Below are 21804 nucleotides of genomic sequence, written 5' to 3'. Positions count from 1 at the left end.
ATTGGACTATAAAGAAAGCTGAGCGCTGAAGAATTGATGCTTTTGAACTGTGGTGTTGGAGAAGACTCTTGAGAGAGTCCCTTGGACTGCAAGGAGATCCAATCAGTCCATCCTAAAGGAAATCAGTCCTGAATATTCATTGGAAGGACTGATGCTGAAGCTGAAACTCCATTACTTTGGCCACTTGATGTGAAGAACTGACTCCCTGGAAAAGACCCTGATGCTGGGAAAGATTGAAGACAGGAGGAGAAGGGGACAACAGAGGATGAAATTGTTGGATGGCATCACCAACTCAATGGACATGAGTTTGAGTAAGCTCTGGGAGCTGGTGATGGACAGGGAGGCCTGGCGTGCTGCAGTCCATAGGGTTGCAAAGAGTCGGACACAACTGACTGAACTGAGCTAATTTCAAGTCTGATCTATTTCTTAGTCTGTTTCCCATCTGGTCAATTGCTGATTTGATTAATCATTTATAAGTAACTACTATTATATTAATTTTATGTTGTAGACTTAGCCTTTCATTTTATTTCATTTTCTGTTTTCTATTTTTCATTTATTTTCTTTTCCTGCCTTCCTGTGGGTCACTTAAACATTTTTTTAGAATTCTATTTTTATTTACCTATATTATTTTTAAGTATGTCTCTTTTTATATTTTTTAGTGAATGCTCTAGGTATTATCCTATATAAACATAACTTATCCCAGGCAACTCATGTCATTTTATGAGTTACAGTGAAGTACGAGTTCCATTTTATCTCCCTTATGTCCCTTTATTCTCCATTTCTAATATATGTGTCTTAAATATTTCCTTTACATATATACTTAATGCATGCATTAGTGTTATAATATTTATTTCAACCATTGTGTTAGTCCGCTTGGGCTGCCATAGCAAAATACCACAAACAGTGTGGCTTCAACAACAGAAATTTACTTTCTCATGGTTCTGGAGGCTGAGAAGTCCCAGATCAAGGTGCCAGCTGGTTTAGTCCTGGTGACAGCCCACTTCCTGGCTTGCAGATAGTATCCTTCTCTCTATATTCTCACATGTTAGAGAGAGAGACAGCACCCTGGAGTCTCTTTCTCTTCTCATAAGGATACCAGCCCTATCAAAATAGGACTCCACCTTTATGACCTTTATTTAATTTTCAGCAACTCCACAATGAGGCTTAGGGCTTCAACAAATGAATTTGGCAGGAGGACACAAACATTCAGTTCATATTAATCATCAAACATAATTTTGAAAAGGGAAGTTATACTTACTCATTTTTTGCTTACTCTGTTCTTCCTTCCTTCCCAATGTCCCAGCTTTCCTCATTTTATTGTTTTCTTTTTGTTCAGAGAACTTCCATTAGCCATTCTTTTAGGTAGATCTGCTGGCGACAGAGTCTCTTAGTTTTCCTTTATTTGTGAATGTCTTGATTTCTTCTTCATTATTGAAGGATATTTTCACTGGATATAGAAATCTGGGCTGACAGCTCTTTTCTTTTAGGGCTTGAAAAATGTTGAGCTACTTCTGATACCTATGGTTTCTAGTGAGAATATCTATTGCTATTCAAATAGTTTTCCTTCATCTGTAAGGTGTACTTTTTATCTTGCTACTTTCAAGACTTCTTTTTGGTTTTAGTTTTCAGATGTTTGACAATGATTTGTTTTGATGTGGATTTCTTTGGGTGTATCTTGCTTAGGCGTGTTCAGCTTCTTAAATCTATAGATTTATGTCTGTTGCCAAATTTGGAACATTTTTCAGCCATTATTTCAAGTACTTTTTCAGCTCAGCCTTCTTTCTCCTCTCCTTCCAGTCCTCTGATGACACTAATAATAGATCTTATAGTCCCATAGGTCCTTGTGGCTCTGTTCTGATTTCTTAGTATATTTCCTCTCTTTTTTTCAGATGGGATTAAATCTATTGTTTTATCTTTAAGTTTACTGATTTTTTTCTCCATTCTGCTGTTGAGACCATTCTCTAAATTTTTTATATTTCAATCATTGTATTTTTTAGTTCTAAAATTTCCATGTTGGTTCCTCTTTATATCTCCTGTTTCTTTGCTGAGATGTTTTATTTCTTCACAGCAACTCTTTTTCATTTGTTTCAAGTGTGTTCATAACTACTTGTTAAAATGTCTTTATAATGGCTATTTTAAAATATTTGCTATAAAATACTGACATCTTTCTCATCTTAGTGTTGACATTTATTGATGATCCCTTTTTATTCAATTTGAGATCTTCTTGGTTCTCAGCATTAGGTGACTTTCAGTTGCAACCTAGACATTTTGGCTATTATGTTATGAGACTCTGGATATTATTTAAACCATCTGTTTTTAGCCGGTTTCCTTTGACATTTTTACAGAAAGGAAAGGAAGGGATGCTGCCTCACTATTGCCGAGTATAAGTCCAAGTTTCCCACTCTGCCTCATTGTTATTTGGTGGGGGTGGGAATGCTAGCTGGTTACTAGACCTCTACTGAGAGGACTAGGAGTGTCTTATTACTGCTCCCCACATGGTCTGCACTGACATTTTAGAAGAGAATAGCTTCTCTCTTGCCCAGCAGGGATGAGATTGATGAGTCTCTACTTGACCTTCTCTGACACTACTCCAGTGGGGGTGGTGGAGTGCCAACTTATAGCCTGGAGAGGGTAGAAGCCATAGTTGTTTGTTTGTTTTTTGGTGCTATTTTGCTGTGGTAGATTGATAATTTTCTGAAAGTTTTTGTCTTGGTAGGTTATGCCTTTCTTGGTTGTAAAGTTAGAGAGAACATGATCTTGTCAGCACTTTTATGTCTGTTGGTGTTTCTTGGTTGCTGACTTCTCCAGCACCCAGTCTAAGGTATGTGCAGAAAAGAGAAAAAAGAAAACCCAGGGAACTCACTAATGTGTTGTTCTTTGGGTTCTGAAATCCTTAGACTGGCTTTCTCCTCTCCATTCTTCAGTCTTCTTATGTTCCTTTTATATATAATGCCCAGGGTTTTAAACTGAAAGTAGCAGGAGGAATAGGGAAAGTACATGTATTTTATTTTCTTGGAAGTGGAAGTCCTGGCCTCTCAGTTTATATGTGTATTTTGTGTATTTTAAATTAGACAGTTTGACTTCCCTGTAGCAAATGGTAAAGAATCTGCCTGCAATGGAGACCAGGGTTCGATCCCTGGATTAGGAAGATCCTCTGGAGAAGGGAATGGCAATCTACTCCAGTATTCTTGCCTGGAGAATCCTATGGACAGAGGAGCCTGGCAGGCTAAATACAGTCCATGGGGTCACAGGGAGTTGGACACGACTGAGTGACTAACACACACACACACAGGAGCATATCAGAGGTTTGAGGTAACTTTTATAGAAAAATCTACAGTACTTCATAATTATTTTAATGAAAAGGCTGAAATTGATGAATCATGTTCTATGTAATTTCATTTGGACTACAAATTAATGCTATCTCCTTGGATTAAATACCAGAGTTGTTAGAAACAACTTTGGATTAACAGTTAGAGACCTAGGTTCTAGTTCAGAGTATTCCACCATTCGGCTGTGTAAACTTTGGCAGCTCTCTTGGCATCTTAATATTCTCATCTGAATTAAGAGTGTTGGACCCATTAGATGATCTCTAAATTTCCTTCTTGCTGTAACATTTTTCTTTTCCCCTCATCTATTACTTAAGAAATCTATAGACTCCCACTGTAATGTAGGATTTGGAATATGTAGGCTAAACCAAACAAAATCCTCATAATTAGATAAGACAAATAATGATAACTATTATTTATCAGATGCCTACTATGATCCAGACACTCTAGTACAAGTTTTACTCATATTTGCTCCTTCAATCCTCAAAATAATCTATTGAAGCAGAGATTACACCCATTTTATAAATGAAGAAATAGGCTCAGAAAGATTTTTTAAATATCTAAGGATATTATGTTATAAAGATCTGTTTGGTTCCAAGTCTATTTGATTCCAGAGTGGATGCTCCCAGCCATTTACAGATACTTTTAAATTTTTTGGCCACTTTGTAAGAAGCAAATTATTTTATAGAAGTAGAATCTTATAGCACAAGTTCTGGATAGCAAAGAGATATATGTTATTTTTAATTTCTCTAATCACTTTATTCTTTTCAGTTTCATTTTTAAACTACATAAATTATAAACTACATTTTAAACTGCATAAATTCAGAAATATACACACATAGCTAATTTTTTGTTCAGTTTGTTCTTATTATTCACCACTATCAGATATAGGAAGGACGCATCATTCTCCTTGAGAGGTAAAGAAATAAACTCAGCATTTTAAACAGTGTTTCCTCAAGAACAAGATTTTAATTTGCAATAAGATTAAATAAATTTAATTTTAACTTTCCAAAAACTTTGTAGTGTCTTAGGAGAGTCTCAGGAACTAAAAGAAAAAATTATGTGTAAATGTTACTCACTTCTGGAGAATGGTAAGTACCATTTGTAGGACTATTTAAGCTAATCAAAAGGTGGAAGCAGGAAGAAATGTAAAAATAAGAAACAGAGAAATCAAACAATGCCAAATTTAAAATTATACAATAATTTAAGCACTTGACATGATGTTAATTCCTAAAAATATTTCACAAAGATATTGTTTGGTTTAAGTAAATTAAATGAGTATGTATTATAAAATGAACTTTTGAATGCTCTGCAATTTGTTGAGACCTATGTTTCCTTAGTATGAGAATAGTCTCATAAGATTTATCCTTTCAATCGAAATCAATTCTGTAAGTTTGTATAGATGTCTGGTATATTTATGTAGCAAACGACCCTAAGCCTTTCCATACTTAAGAACCCTAAGTACTTAAAACAGGATTAACATGAAAGGGAAGAAATATCAAGACGAGAAGCTAGGAGTATATAAATCCTTATTTTTCTTTCAGTATGAAGCCCCTTTACCATTCTGCTGGCTTACTCTATGAGATTTTCTATGTCTGTCTTGCAGGGGCATTCCATTGGAAGTTATACAAATTTCACATTAGTATGTGTTCCCAAAATTACCAACAGAACTAATTGTGATGCAAAGAGTTGTAATATCATTTCTTTATAAGGACTTAGGAAGCTGATAACTGGCTCCATAATCTTGTTCTGAGATCAGGATATGCTTTTCTAGGAAACTGATTTTCTCTTCAGAAACTTACCATGATTTAGGTAGGTTGAGAACTGGTCCTCTGGTAGGAAGCTTGGTTTTCACATAAACCCAGTGCATGGACAGGATGCTCTGGTACAGAGAAGCAACTTTCAAAATATTTTTGTTTTATTTTTTATTGAAGTTAAACAAAATCTGGTTCTAAGAAAATATAATCTATAAGTCCAGTATACTGGACAGGTTAAAAACGCTCAATTCTGGGAGCAGCCGGAAGTGGAATCAGGTGAACCGCTCTTTTCCTTGGTCACTCCACTCTTACAGAAGGCATTTTCTACTGAACCTCTTTGAGTCTGAGCAGCACAATTTGTAAAATCTCCAGTGAAATATAAAGAACACTAAGATTAGGAATCCAAAGACCTAAACTATAGTCCTAGTCCTACAATCAAGAAGCCTTATTACCCAACCTCTGTGGATCCAAATTTCCTCATCCATGAAATAAGGATATTGAACTAGGTGTCTTTTAGCTCAAATATTTGAGGGAACCAATAGCAGCTATGTGTGAATCACAAAACTCCGCTCTATCAGTTTTCTACTGCAAGATAAAGTGCTCACTCAGGGGTAAAATTTGCGTCTACCTCACAGTTCTAAGTATTAGGAGATTTTTTTTTTAACCTTAAAACTTTAATGGAGTTAAGATAAACCTGAAACGTAAAATGGGAAATTGTCCTGTTCTTAGCAATTTGAATATATGCTTCTCACATCATTATGTTTTTCATTGGTTCACTCAACAGAAATAGAGTGCCCACTGTCTGACAGGTGCTGAACTAAGTACTGAGGATAGAAAATGACAGAAGATTGTGCATTACTCTATAAACATTCAATCCCCTCCTCTCAAGTACAAAAGGTGATGGGGTTTTAACAACCTGTTCTTTTCAACAGAAACCTTTTGATTGTGAAACTGCATCCTTTCTCTGCGCTAGAGATAGTACTGCAAAGGGACATACTAAAACTAAATGAAAGGTGAAGTGCACTCATTTAAAATCAACTGTATATTTAAAAATTATATTTTCTGTAAGGAGAATGGCTTTGTTGTAATTGATCTTTGATCAACTTGAGCAAAGTTCTATGGGTATAACAGGCTTTACTTTCCTGATAAACAGAGCATCTCCTAATGTGAACATGGTTCCATTGTCTAGAAGGAGACCATGCTACTGACAGCATCCGTATTATCTGAATGATTCTGGATTACTACCATGTTGCTTGACATGGATTGGGGTCAAAGTGGGGAAGAGTTGGATGAAGATGCAAAAGAGGCCTCTGGAGGTTCAGAAGAGAATTGTGGAAGGCCCATTCCCTCTAGACTTACACCCAATTTCCCTTTCTGTGATACAAACTACAGCCTTTGGGTAGGTCTCCCTTTGTTATTCAGGCTGGTAGACCTCCCAGCTCAATCCATAAATGCACATCCACTCATTCCGAGAGTAGAGTGACTCCCCCCAAAGTGGAACTGATGTCCACCCCTTACTCTAGACAAGGCACCCTCCCCATATACCCACCCAACTGTTGACGCGTGTTCAAGAGCCACCATCACCCACCCCAGCACCATCTTCCAGGAACTGGCCTCTCCCCCATTAGTCCCCGCCCTCTTCTGAGAGCACCCAATGGGTGGAGTCGGGGCTGCAGTAGGAGGGGCCAAAGGCGGGCACATTTAAAGAAAGGCAGAGGGCGAAAGGAGGCAAGAGAGGAGAAGAAAGAGAAACCAGGGGGGCGAGGCGCCGTCCAATGACAAAGCCCAGGGGTGGGCGCCGGCCGCCATCTTGTACCGGGCAGCAGGATCTTCACCCGCGTCCTCCGCCCTCGGAGGGGGAGGGGCGGCGGAGGCGAGAAAAGTAGCGAGAGACGCGCCGGGCGGGAGGTGCCAGCAGCGGCCGCCGCCGCGGAGCCAAACACGGGCGGGGACGGCGGCGGCGGGACCCGGCGAGCGCGGGCGGCCCCGAGCGGCCTCCGATGCGGCGCAGCGTGAAGAGGCGGCGGCGCCGGCCCCCGGCGGCCCCGGCCGCGGCCGCCCGGGGCGGCGGCTTTAGGGCGGGAGGAGGGGCCGGTCTGGAGGCGCGGGAGGAGAAGGTGGTGTACTCGCGGTCGCAACTGTCGCTGGCCGACAGCACCAAGGCACTGGGCGACGCCTTCAAGCTGTTCATGCCCCGCAGCACGGAGTTCATGAGCTCGGACGCGGAGCTCTGGAGCTTCCTCTGCAGCCTCAAGCACCAGTTCTCCCCGCACATCCTGCGCAGCAAGGACGTCTACGGCTACTCCTCTTGCCGGGCCCTCGTCCCCGACCCCCCGAGGGGCCCCGCCGCCCGCGGCCCGACGCGCAGGCCGGCCCCGAGCGCGGCGGCCAGGAGGAGGCGCCGCGGAGCCCGGGCGCCAGCCGCCCGCCGGAGGAAGCTGCCGCCGCCCCCGCCGCCGGTCCCCGAGGAGAGCTGCCCCGTCAAGCCCGCGGCCCCGGAGCCCTGCTTCGGGGGCCGCACCCTGGAGGAGATCTGGAGGGCGGCCACCCCGACGCTGACCACCTTCCCCACCATCCGCGTCGGCGGCGACGTGTGGGGCGAGCGCAGCCTGGCGGCGGCACGGCGTAGAGCGCGCCAAGTCCTGCGAGTGAACCTGGAACCCGTGGTGAGGCTCCGCCGCTTCCCGGTGCCCCGGGCGTGACGCGCAGCCCGCGTCACCCTCCCAGCCGGGGACGGAGCTCCCGCCCGGAGGGATGGACAAGTGTCAGTCGAGTGTTTACAGATCCGGCCAGGACCCCGTCCCCTCATGCACTTTACGGGCGAAGAAGTCACCGGATGGTGTTCCCGGGCCCGCGGCACCGCCGTCTGGAACTCCGGGGCAGGTGCGCCCTCCACCCCCTCCCAGTGCCGGGCAGCAGAGGAGACCGCGGGACCCGCGGGGGGAGGGGGGAGGGCCCTTTGCTTCCGTACCCCGGACTGAGACGTCTCCAGGACTGAAGGGGCAGATCCGTTTCCTCCCTTTGGACTCTACCTCACTGGTCTGGAAGTCCTCCGAAGAAGTCGTTATTTTTTCCAAAGGAATTTGGTTTCGTGCTTGTGTAATAAAGCCAGAATCTACTTGCTTTTCACCCCGCTCTTCTATCCCGAGCTCCTTCCCACCCCCTACCCCCATTTTTTTTCTTTTCAACTGCCACCCCTCTTTCTGGACGAAAGATCGAACCTGTCTGGACGATAGATCGAACCTGTTTTGTGCTGTTGCACCCGTTTGTGCTCAGGGTATTCTGAATCCCACTCGTTTCCTAATTTTAACCGGATTCCAAAGCTTTGACCAAGGATATTTTTCAAGCTTATGACTTAATGTTAAGAGTGCAAGGATTTGTATGATTTGAATGCCATGGGCTCAGTGATTACAAACAAAGAGATGCAAAGTACAACTATTTCAACATTTTTGAGGTGTTTCTAAAGATTTTATATTGAGATTTAATGTTTATATTTACTGAGCTCCTAAAGAAAATGGTAGAAACTCATATAAAGTTCTGTTTAGGAAAAGTTGATTTGTTAAATTCTTTTTGATTAAATAAAAAAGTACGTTGAAACCACATGGCTTGTGATAAAGAAAAAATGAGTTACAAAGAACTGGTGTTGGTTAAAGAGATGGATGGAATCCTATTGGAAATGGTTTGGCCTCTTTGTACTGGTCTAACATACAAATCCAGGAGAAGTTCAAAGGTAACCTATTTTAAATTGGGAGCCACGTAGGAGAAATGAATGTGTGTAAACCTGGTGATTAAAATGGTAAACAGAATACCCATTAGAGTTCTCAGAACTAGTAGCTCTTTAGAGGGGTGGGGGCATTTCTTGCTATCAAATAACTTGTTGCAGTTACTCTGGGCAAAATAGATCTTTCTCTACTTTGTGTTGAATAGCAGAAAGTGCCCCGACTAATACCCATCACCTTTATAGACATCGTGACATTTGTCTTTTTTCCTCCACGAGTATCCTTTTTTATCTTAATTCCATTCATAATTATGTTTGCATTTACCTGTCTTTGTTGACAGCTGAAGACCACAGGAAGCCAACGGGCGATTCACACTGAGTATTGACCCTTCTTATACACTTTTGTAATAGCATTTATACCATATGGCCCAGAGTGGAATTCTTGATTATCCAAGTGCCTTTGGTCATTGGTGGCAGCAAGACTTAATGGTTTTTAGCCAGTGGTGCCACAGCCAGATTTTACTGCAATATCTAAAGGGTCAAGTGGTGTTTTTGTACCACAGTTTTTCAAATTTAAGTATTCTGCCATGAAACTACTTACACTGGCTGGAACTTAACATAGGAAGTCCTCAATATTAAGATTTGTCTCTGCTTGGCAGCTTCTTAGGAGAATAGTAAGAGTTGCAATTTTGACTCTTGTGTTCTTAGATTTCAAATGGCATAGCTTTCTGAATTGAATTTTTCAAGTTTAATAGTACATAAGTAGGAGTTTTGTGACTTTAATTTCAGTGTTCTTGTTTTGTAAAAAAAAAAATTATATATATATATTATAAATACATGACTTGATGCCAGTTTCCCAGTATGCCTCATATTCTTTTATTCACTACTCAATAATGCATTGTAACAAACACTGTCACATGAGTAAATAAAAATGAATCATTACTTAGATGATGGAGAGTGTTACATTTGATCTCTGTGATAGGAAGCTTATATATATTCTTTTGGTTATTAGCTTCCAATGGCAGTTGTATTTCAGATACATAGGTTTTTCTCCCTTCCCCCACTCCCAAATTGTTCATTTTTTTTTTTTTTCTTTTCAGTTAACTAACCCCTCCCTAAGAAAAAACTATGTATTGGTACGTACCACTTACTATTGTATATAGTTTTATAATAATTAAAAAACAAATTCAATGGCCATATTAGAATGTAATTTCAACATACAGCTTATCCAGATAGTTTCCCGGAGGGTTTTGAAATTAAACTTAGCTGGGAGGATAACTGCTCAGCACAAAACTGAAACGACCATTGACACCATGTGTTTTATTTTAACTGAGGTTCTTAACATTTTCCCCTCATGCCTTGTTACTTCAGTGCACTTGAACTAGCATGAATGCATCTTCGGATTATCTGGGCTGTCTGATTTCAGTTTGGATTGATTGCCCATCTTGAATTCAATCTGTTCTTTATCTGGTCTGTTTAAAAATCGTACCATTTCTAGTTTGTGAAATAGGGGTCAAAAAAGTCTTTATTTTTGCCAAGTGGTCTTTAGCAAAGCCTACGTTACAACTCCTAAAATGTGAAGAAGCAACTAATATAGTTGGCTAGTATATTAATAGGAAAGTGAAAGTATTTTGTGGGTACACTGGGCAGAATGTGAAAAGAAACGGCAAGGTGGCCTTTACGGTGAGGCATCCATTTTCTGTCCTCTGAGTCTGTAGTTTAGCTTGTATATAGTTTTTTAAAGAAATCTCATGACTTGATTCTTTCTCTTCTAAGATTATCTTATATCTCATATGGCACAAGTAGAGGGAGAAGCTAGGAGGAAGTTGATCACCTCACTATGCTTTTATTTCCTTTTTAACTCTTGAGTGCCTAAATGTGGTGACTGTCACCTCAGCTAACCTTTGAATCTTTCTGATGTCATTTTTATCCTCTCTTGTCAACCAACAACTTAATTTTCCTTCCTGAAACCAGTAATGTCATGATTGTTGAGGGCAAGCTCCGTTGTTGATAGTGCAAAGTGTCGCTGTTGTGGTGTGTATTTATTTTGTCGAAGTTTGAGTACCCTGTTGGACTTGTATAACTAAGCTGGTGGCTGACACCTATTGATTTGCTCCATGCAAATGATAGTACTATATAATTCTTCAATAAAGAAACATTAAAATTATTTGAATACAAAAAACCTGAGCAATTCTGAACTCAAAGCCTTTTGTTGTTTTAAGGGTTGCCACAGCGTTCTTTAAATTGGTGGTTTTTAGTGGACGTATATACATAATATTTACTTTATTGGTGTGTTTCAAACATTTTTTGATAGCCTGTTATGTCTTAAGTACTTTAGAAGACAATTGTTTGTTAATGGAACTAAATTGTTTCCTTGGACAGTTTGATGTGCATATGATTAAGATTTGCAATCTGGTTGTACTCTGCTTTTTAACTTATTAATTGTAAATAAATTTTAGAGAATACACAGTGACTGATTTTTCTAATGATGTTGAAAGTTTTTGAAATGGGATTTTATGTTTGTATGTGAGTTGGAAAGCATCTTGGGATCAATTTTGACTTTTTTTGATGAACTTGAGACTCCTACCAGTTTTGAGATCTGTGTTTTGTGCTGTCTTGAGGCTCTTTTAAAGGACATCTTAGATGATCTAGTGAATCTCCGGAATAGTATTTCATGGCCAATCTCGTCATTACCAAAATTTGCCAGCAAAAAAATAAATAAATAAAAAGACTTTAAAGATGCATCAAAATTTAGTTTTGAACCCTGGCCCCAAATCCTCCTGTGGTGATGATAAAAAGTCTAAAGCTCACATTGTTTCATGATAGGAAAGAATGTCCAAGTGCTTCCTTGTGAGTAGCAGCAGTAAATGCTGTTCCACAGAATGAGTAAAGCCAGAATTTTCATTAGTCTAGAAGGTAGGAGTAGAGTATTACCAAGGGCAGGATTCACAGTACTACCGTGTGGCCTGAAGTTCCTGTCAATAATTAGAAGCAGCACAGTGTAGTAAACTGTGAATCCCAGTGCCTGGAGTGGAATTACGGTTTCACCACTCATAATTAGAACTTGAGATCTCAAGTTATGTAAACTATCCATGCTTTATCTTCCTTAAGTATCATATGTGGTTAGTTAAAAAAAAAGATAGGGGATATTAGTGGTGGGCACATAGGCAGTTCTTAATAAATGCTATTAATTGGAGATACCTGTGCTGAGAATATAAATGCTGAGAGTGATTGATCCCCTGGAAATTTAGCACCCCAAGAGTAGAGTGTGGTCTGGGAAAGCTAAAAGACAGATTGAGATGGTAATTTGTGGGTGAATTAAATTGAAGACAGAAGAATCTCAAAATATCTTTAGCCTGCTGACAAACTCTGAAGCAAGAGTATGGATTAAGTTGATTTACTGGGTTGACCAAAAAATTGGTTCAGGATTTTTTCTGTAAGATGTGGAAAACCCTGAACGAGATTTTTGGCCAACCCAATACAAAACAGTTTTTACTGTTGGAGTTTTCCTAGGCTCTCTCAAAATTTGGGGGGTCTTCTTTAATCATCATGATATCTCTGAAAGATAATTCAGAGGCACTGTTACATGTTTTAAACTATCTGAGAATTTATAAAAGTAATAGATTAATGTTGTTGATCTTAGAACTTGCCAGATTTCCGCTCTAAGTTTTCCCTTGGCATAAGTTCAGGAAGGGTTGCTTAAGAACCATGTTACTTTGCATGTACAGAACTAAATTAGAATAAACTCCTGTGAAGTTTATAGTTCGGTTGTTCAAGGAAATAAATGAGTATGATATGTTTGAACAGCAAAAAATTATTACTGAAAGTAAAAAAAATCTTCATGTTTGAAACACTCACTCATTTGCACATTTGGGGTCTACAGCCTGTAGTTTAGTTGTAATTCTTTTTCTTGTTGTTGTTTAGTCACTAAGTGCAATCTGACCTTTTGTGACCCCATGGACTGTAGCCCACCAGGCTCCTATATTCAAGGGGTTTCCCAGGCAAGAATACTGGACTGGGTTGCCATTTCCTTGTCCCAGGGATCGTCCCAACCCAGGAATCAAACCCAGGTCTCGCACTGTGGGTGGATTCTTTACTGACTGAGCCACAAGGGTAGACCTAATTCCTCGTAGCACAAAGAATAACAGAGCATATTTTAACTTGGTGAAAAAGCTGAGGTCTCTGAAGCTGACACAAAGAATTGTGTTAGGTGGAAGTTATCTAGTAGTGAGAAGCTCAAAACAGAGTCTGATTGCTGATTTGGTATAAAGAGCAATGAATTCTCAGTGTCCATACTCACTTGTCTTGGTAAATGTCATGCTAAACCATGATCTGAAACATGATAAACATATCCAGAAACAACTGGAAGGTAATGATAATAACAACAGCAAACACTATGGCTGACCCAGCAAATTTGAATAAATATTTTGTTGGACTCAAAAATGGACTTCTGCTTCTGAAAGTCTTAGAAATGTTATACCGAGATTCTTACAAGTACAGAAAGTAACTTATATATATATATATATGTGTGTGTATATATATATATATATATATATCTGACAGGATTTTTAAAGTACATATTATTTGTTTAAATGTTTAGTGGCAAGAATTTAGAAAAAAAGTGCAGCTTAGAGTTCAAAACTCTCAGATTAAAATAAATTATTGAAGCATAATACACATACTAAAAGGTGGATGTATGAAAAGTATGAGCTCAGCTTGATACAGTTTCATAAATTCAGTATACTCGGGGGAACCAGCACTCAGATTAAAAAAACAAAATCTAGCCAGTACCCTCAGAGGATTCTCCTATGTCCCTTTTAATCACTCACCATCTCCCCTCCAAGAGAATCTTTATTTTGACTTCTTACAGCATAGATAACTTTATCTGTTTTTGGATTTTATATACATGGAATTATGTGTCATATGCCAAGCTTCATCCACTGAAAATTATTTGTGAGATTCCTTCATATTATTGCATGTAGTTATTAATTATTTATTCTCGTTGGTGTATAGAATTACACTGTGAATATTTTACAAAGTTTTTACAACTCTTGATGGGCATTTAGGTGGATTTCAATTTAGGGCAATTATGAATAAAACTTCAGTGCATGTAAGAAAACATGTTCTTTGGTGAAATTTTTTTTTTTTTCAATATTTGTCTTGGAGTGAGGCTTCCCAGGTGGCTCAGTGGAAAAGAATCTGCCTGCCAATACAGGAGATGCAGGAGACACACCCTGAATTGGGAAGATCCCCTGGAGGAGGAAATAGCAACCCACTCCAGTATTCTTGCCTGGGAAATCCCATGGACAGAGGAGTCTGGTGGGCTACAGTCCTTGGGGTTGCAAAGAGTTGGATACAACTCAGCGACTGAGTATACATGGATGCCCTAGGAGTGAATTTGCTGTGACCCATGCTGTGCAAATAATCAGCTTTGCTAGAGGCCACCAGTTTTCTAAAGTTGTTGTTCATCACTCAGTTGTGTCCAGCTCTTTGGGACCCCATGGACTGCAGCACGCCAGGCCTCCCTGTCCTTCACCATCTCCTGGAGCTTGCTCAAACTCATGTCCATTGAGTCGGTGATGCCATCCAAGCATCTCATTCTCTGTCGTCCCTTTCTCCTCCCGCCTTCGATCTTTCACGGTATCAGGGCCTTTTCCAATGAGTCACCTCTTCACATCAGGTGGCCAAAGTATTCTAAAGTGGTTATACCAATTTACACAAGCTTTCATAGCAGTATGTGAGTGTCCTAGATACGTCACATCCTTGCCAACACTTGGTATCTTTAGTCTTTTTCATTGTAGCCATCCTGGTGTGTAAACACATGTTTTAAAAAATTAAAACCATTTTAATCCAAGTGATGTGTACATAATTAAAGAAAAAAACCTTAAAAAGCACATGAGGACTAACAATTATAAAGCCCCACCTTACCCACAAACACTCCTTTCCTAGACTTTTTTTTAAGTCGAGGTTTTGTAGAATTGGCTGTTTTTTAGGCCAGTTTTAGGTTTACAGGCAAATTCCATAGAAAGTACAGAATTTTGTGCCACTCTCAGTTTCTGCAGTTATTAATATCTTGCATTAATAGGAATACATTTATTATAATTGATGGAGGACCCATTTTTTAAATGAAAAATTTTCTTCTAGTTTCATTGAGATGTAATTGACCTACAGCACTGTATAAGTTTAGGGGGTTTCTCCGATAGCTCAGTTGATAAAGAATCTGCCTGTAATACAGGAGACCCCAGTTCAATTCCTGGTTCAGGAAGATTCGCTGGAGAAGGGATAGGCTACCCACTCTAGTATTCTTGGGCTTCCCTTGTGGCTCAGCTGGTAAAGAATCTGCCCGCAATGCAGAAAAGACCTGGGTTCAATCCCTGGGTTGGGAAGATTCCCCTGGAGAAGGGAAAGGCTACCTACTCCAGTATTCTGGCCTGGAGAATTCCATGGACCGTATAGTCCATGGGGTCGCAAAGAGTCAGACATGACTGAGTGACTTTCACTTTCACACTGTATAAGCTTAAAGTGTACAGAAGAATTATTTGACTTAAGTGTACAGCAGAATTATTTGACTTACATACATCATGAAATGATTATCACAGTAAGCTTAGTGAACTTCATAAGTTTATGCATCATCTTATAGAGAAAATTAAGACTATAAAAAGCTATTTTTCCTTGTGATGATAACTCTTAGAATTTACTCTCTCAATAACTTTGATATATAATATACAGCAGTGTTAATTATACTTATCACAGTGTACATTACATCCCAAATAACTTATAATTAGAAGTTTGTAGCTTTTGACTGCCTTTATCCAATTCTGGCTTGCCCCAGCCTACCTCCTGTAACCACAAGCCTGATTTTTTTTTTTTCTATCATTTTGTTTATTTTTGCAATATAGTTGACCTATACTATGTTAGTTCCTGTTACACAACAGTGATTTAATATTTCTATACACTTCAAAATGTTCACCATGATAAATCTAATTGCCATCTTTCACCATACAAACATATGATATAATTACTGACTCTATTTGCCACACTGTACACTTCATACCTGTGACTCATTTGTTTTACAACTGGAAATTTGTATATCTTAATCTTCCTTACCTTTTTCTCCCCTTCCTTCACCTCCCACCCTCTGGCAGCCGCTTGTTCTCTGTATCTATAAATCTCTTTCTGCTTTGTTATGTTGGTTTATTTGTTTTACTTTTTAGATTTCACAGATAAGGAAAATTGTTTTTGTCGTCCTTTTTAACTCACTTCACTTAGCATAATATCCTCTAGGGTATGTTGTCACAAAAGGAAAGATTCTTTTTTTATAGCTGACTAATATTTGATCATATATACACCACAACCTACTTTATGCGATCATCTATTGAGGGACACTTAGGCTACTGCCATATCTTGACTATTGTAAATAATGCAACAATGAACATAGGGATGCATATATCTTTTCCAGTTAGTGTTTTTGTTTTCTTTGGATTAATACTCAAGAGTAGAATTGCTGGATCATGTAATTCTGGTTTTAATTTTTTGAGGAGTATCTATATTGTTTTCCATAGCAGCTGCACCATTATATTGCCAGCAACAGTACAGCAGGATTCCTTTTTCCCCATATCATCACCAACACTTGTTCTTTGTTATCTTTTTTGATAATAGTCATTCTGGCAACTGTAAGGTGATAGCTCATTGTGGTTTTGGTTTACTTTTCTTTGAGGATGAGTCATACTGAGCATCATTTCATGTGCCTGTTGGCCATCTGTGTGTTTTTGGAAAAATGTGTAGTTTCTCTGCCTATTTTTAATTATTTTTTAATGTTGAGTTGCATGAACTATTTATATATTTGGTATATTGATTCCTCATTATATATAGTTTGCAAATATCTTCTCCCATTCAGTAAGCAGCCTTCTCCTTGTGTTGATAGATCATGGCATCCTGTCCGATCACCTCATGGTAAGTAGATGGGGAAACAGTGGAAACAGTGGCTGACTTTATTTTTCTGGGCTCCAAAATCACTGCAGATGGTGATTGTAGCCATGAAATTAAAAGATGCTTACTCCTTGGAAGGAAAGTTATGACCAACCTAGACAGCATATTGAAAAGCAGAGACATTACTTTATCAACAAAGGTCCATCTAGTCAAGGCTATGGTTTTTCCAGTGGGCATGTATGGATGTGAGAGTTGGACTGTGAAGAAAGCTGAGCACCGAAGAATTGATGCTTTTGAACTGTGCTGTTGGGGAAGACTTTTGAGAGTCCCTTGGACTGCAAGGAGATCCAACCAGTCCTTCCTAAAGGAAATCAGTCCTGAATATTCATTGGAAGGACTGATGCTGAAGCTGAAACTCCAATAATTTGGCCACCTGATGCGAAGAGCTGACTCATTTGAAAAGATCCTGATGCTGGGAAAGATTGAGGGCAGGAGGAGAAGGGGACGACAGAGGATGAGATGGTTGGATGGCATCACCGACTCAATGGACATGGGTTTGGGTGAACTCCAGGAGTTGGTGGTGGACAGGGAGGCCTGTTGTGCTGCAGTTCATGGGGTCACAAAGAGTCAGACATGACTGAGCAACTGAACTGAACTGACTGATTCCCAGTGCAAAATCTTTTTAGTTTGATGTAGTCCCATTTGTTATTTTGCTTTCGTCGCCTTTGCTTTAGGAGACGTTTTCAAAAAATATTACTAAGACTGATATCAAAGAGCATACTACCTGTGTTTTCCATAAATTTTATGGCTTCAGGTCTTGCATTTAAGTCTTTAAACCATTTGAATTAATTTTTGTTATGGTGTGAGAAATAGGCTGCTGCTGCTGCTGCTGCTGCTAAGTCACTTCAGTCGTGTCCGACTCTGTACAACCCCATAGACTGCAGCCCACCAGGCTCCCCCGTCCCTGGGATTCTCCAGGCAAGAACACTGGAGTGGGTTGCCATTTCCTTCTCCAATGCATGAAAGTGAAAAGTGAAAGGGAAGTCGCTCAGTTGTGTCCAACTCTTCATGACTCCATGGACTGCAGCCTACCAGGCTCCTCCATCCATGGGATTTTCCAGGCAAGAGTACTGGAGTGGGTTCCCATTGCCTTCTCCGAAATAGGCTAGTTTGACTCTTTTTCATGTAAGTGTCTAGTTTTTCCAACAGCATTTATTAAAGCAGCTGCCTTTCCCTCATTGTATTTTTTTGCCTCCTTTGTCATAGATTAATTGCCCATTTAAGTGTGGGTTCATTTCTGCACTCTTTATTTTGTTCCATAGAGCTGTGTGTCTGCTTGGTTTTTTTTTTTTTGCCAGTACCATATTGTTTGATTACTGTAGCTTTGTAGTATAGTTCACAATCAGGGAGCATGATACCTTCAGCTTTGTTCTTCTTTCTTGAGGTTGTTTTTATCATTCAGAGTCTTTTGTGCTTCCATACAAACTCTGTGAAATATGCCATTGGTATTAATATTTTGATAGGGATTTTATTGACTCTTTAGATTGCTTTGGGTAGTATGGTCATTTTAACAATATTATTTTTCCAATTCATGAATACAGTAGATCCTTCTATCTGTACATCTTCAGTTTCTTTAACCAATGTCTTATAGTTTTCTGAGTACAGGTGTTTTACCTCCATAATTAGATTTATTCCTAGGTATTTATTCTTTTTGATGTGATTATAAATGGAATTATTTTCTTAATTTCTTTTTCTGATAGTTTGTTTTTAGTATATAGAAATACAACACATTTATGTATATTAATTTTATCCTGCAACTTTGCCAAATCCACTGATAAGCTCTATTAGTTTCTTGGTGGTGTCTTTAGGATTTTCTATGTTTAATATTATGTCATCTGCAAACAGTGACAGTTTTACTTCTTTCCAATTTGGATTCCTTCTATTTCTTTTTCTTATCTGATTGCTGGGGCTAGGACAAGATGGCCCATTACTGACACATTATTATTAACTAACACTAGGGTTCACTTTTCTGTTGTACAGTTTATAAGTTTTGACAAATGCATAATGTCAGTATCCACCATTATAGTATCATATAGAATAGTTTCACTGCCCTAAAAAGTCTGTGCTCTAGCTATTCATCATTTCCTCTCTCCCCCGAACCTTGGTAACCACTGCTTTTTTTCTGTTTATATAGTTTTGCCTTTTTCAAAATGTCAAGTAATTAGAATCATAAAGTATGTAGTTGTCATATTGTCTTCTTTCACTTAGAAATATCTATTAACGTTTAAGTTTCCTTCATGTCTTTTAGATAGCTTCCTCCTCTCATCCTATCATCCCTCCCTTGTATTTTTTTTACTGATGGAGTTTATTTTAAAAAACAGATTAGGTTCAGAAAACTTGGCTGAAAAGTACAAAGAGTTTCCATGTACCTCTCTATCCCTGCCACCCCTCACCCCCCACACACACTCACACAGTTTCCCCTATTATTGACATCTTGCATTAGTGTAGTGCATCCCCCTATGTTCCATTTATTAATCTCTCTCCCCTGAGTCCTTGGCAATAGGGGCCTATTACTGACTCCATAGTTTGAGGCTACACTTAGAACCACTTCAGGTTTTTATTCTTTTGTTTGTTATCTTCATGATTCTAGATAATGTACTGTAGTGCTGTTGGTTGATTTATCAAATTGTGCACCATCTACTGACTTCCTAGATGAAGATGAGATATAGTTCACTTATACCATCTTTCTTCTCTCTCCTCTCCTCTTCTCCAGGTATACTTATATTACTGAATTCCTATCTTTATATCTGTTTTAGTCAGAGTCCAACCAGACAATGATTCATTATAGGTATTTAAACAGTTACTAAGTGATGGGAGATCCCAGAGCAAAAAATGATGATGACCAGGAATTAGTATCACCAGAAAGTGTTCCTACCCCAGGGCTAGAGAAATAAAGAATTATGCCTAGTAGGAACTGGGATCACAGGAGAAGGGGCTGCCCAGAAAGGAGCTAGATTCTGGGCTTATTCCTCCCTTCCTTTCTGCAGTCAAACCACTGTTTGACAAGCTACACTGGAAGCCAGTTGGCAAAGAACCTAGGAAATATAGTTTGTAGGAGAAATGCAGAAACTGGATCTGAGGGCAAAAAGGCATAATGGATGAAGTTCAAATGTGTATTAGTCAGGGTTCTACAAAGAAACAGTACAAATATGAATTAGCTCACACAATTATGGAGGCTGAGAAGTCGAGACTCAGGAAGCCAATGGTATAGTTCTAGTCTAAATCTGAAGGCCCCCAAAGCAGGAGACTGATAGTGTAACTTCCATTTCAAATCTAAGTCTGAAGGTAGGAGAAGACCAATATTTTGAAGAAAGTCAGGCAGAGACAGTGAATTCTTTCTTACTCAGTCTTTTACTCTACTGAATTCTTTAACAGATTAGATGAGGCCCACTGAGCTATTTTAAATCCTCAAAGATGATGCTCTTAAAGTGCTGCACTCAATATAAAAGCAAATTTGGAATACTCAGCAGTAGCCAGAGGATTGGAAAAGGTCAGTTTTCATTCCAATCCCAAAGGAGGGAAATGCCAAAGAATGTTCAAACTACCTCACAATTGCCCTCATTTCACATGCTAGCAAGGTAATGCTCAAAATCTTTCAAATTAGGCTCCAACAGTCCAAGGATTGAGAACTTCCAGATATACAAGCTGGATTTAGAAAGGGCAGAGGAACCAGAGATCAATTTGCCAACATCTGTTGGATCATAGAAAAAACAAGGGAACTCCAGAAAAACATCTATTTCTGTTTTATCAGCTATGCTAAAGCCTTTGACTGTGTGGATCACAACAAACTGTGCAAAATCCTTAAAGAGATGGGAATATCAGACCACCTTACCTGCCTCCTGAGAAACCTGTATGCAGGTCAAGAAGCAATAATTAGGACCAGACATGGAACCATTGGCTGATTCAAAACTGGGAAAGGAGTACATCAAGCCTGTATATTGTCACCCTGGTTATTTAACTTATATGCAGAGTACATCATGTGAAATGCCAGGCTGGATGAATCCCAAGCTGGAATCAAGATTGCCAGGAGAAATATCAATAACCTCAGATTGGCAGGCAATACCACCCAAAGGCAGAAAGCAAAGAGGAGCTAAAGAGCCTCTTGAAGGTGAAAGAGAAGAGTGAAAAATCTGGCTTAAAACTCAGCATTTAAAAACTGAAGATCATGGCATCCAGTCCCATCACCTCATGGCAGACTAAGACCATCTTGTGGATATTTTTCTTTTTTTGGCCTCCAAGCTTTTTTAATAAGAAATTTTTCTATTATCTTGGTCTGTTTCAGTGTGTAAGGTCTGGATTGTGCCAGTGAATGGATAATCTGGAGATGTCCCCAACCCCTATTTTCATAGAAGAATAGTACATTACACTCCAAGTGGCCCCCAGCCTCACTACTGTCATCGATAGGGCTTCAAAAGGGGATCTCTTTATGGCGTTTAATTCATGTCAGTCGTATAAACACCTTGCTTTCAGGTTGAATTTAGCAGATTTTGTTAGTAACCTTTAAGAAAAGTCATTGTTGAGCTTTAGCTTCATGTAAACCAGGACTAAAAACACCTCATGGGGCCACTACAAGTAAGCGAACTAAAAAGGAACTGTGTATGTTTAATTAAATCTAAGACTATGAAATGTTTCATTTTAGTTTGTTAAAATGTAGAAAATAGCAGTTAACTTCTACATGCCAGTTTCTGGAAAACTGTTTATCTTAAAACCAACAAGACATGCATGTAAAAGCATTAACATTAATACCCCCCAGTGTCCCAGCTATAGTTGGGATAGTCATTCTCAAGCCAGGTTGCACTTCAAGACCACCTTAGAACACCTGCCTGGTTCCTGTCCAAATATTCAGAAACTCCAGGGACTGGGGAGAAGAGGCCCAAGTACAGTACTTAGGAAACACTCTCCAGATGATCCTGTAACTGGAAACCGCTTAAAGATATGCAAGCCTTTATATTGGAACTTGAAAAGGAAAATCAACATGTGAATGTGAAGTATAACTTTATTCAACAATCAACAG

The 21804-nt window shown here is 39.4% G+C and overlaps 1 protein-coding gene across 1 annotated transcript; it reads left to right on the top strand.

The window, feature by feature from the left end:
• The first annotated feature begins 6814 nt into the window (after nucleotides 1-6814).
• CCDC71L (coiled-coil domain containing 71 like) lies at nucleotides 6815-8683 on the top strand. The gene has a single exon (XM_043872821.1). It carries the CDS (start codon nucleotides 7084-7086, stop codon nucleotides 7783-7785), a length of 702 nt encoding a protein of 233 aa, XP_043728756.1. The 5' UTR covers nucleotides 6815-7083; the 3' UTR covers nucleotides 7786-8683.
• The last annotated feature ends 13121 nt before the right edge of the window (nucleotides 8684-21804 follow it).

Source organism: Cervus elaphus, chromosome 18 (assembly GCF_910594005.1).
Source record: "Cervus elaphus chromosome 18, mCerEla1.1, whole genome shotgun sequence".
NCBI classification, from domain to species: Eukaryota; Metazoa; Chordata; class Mammalia; order Artiodactyla; family Cervidae; genus Cervus; species Cervus elaphus.
Note: the sequence above shows the minus strand (reverse complement) of the source record. Positions and strands in the feature narration are given on the sequence as shown.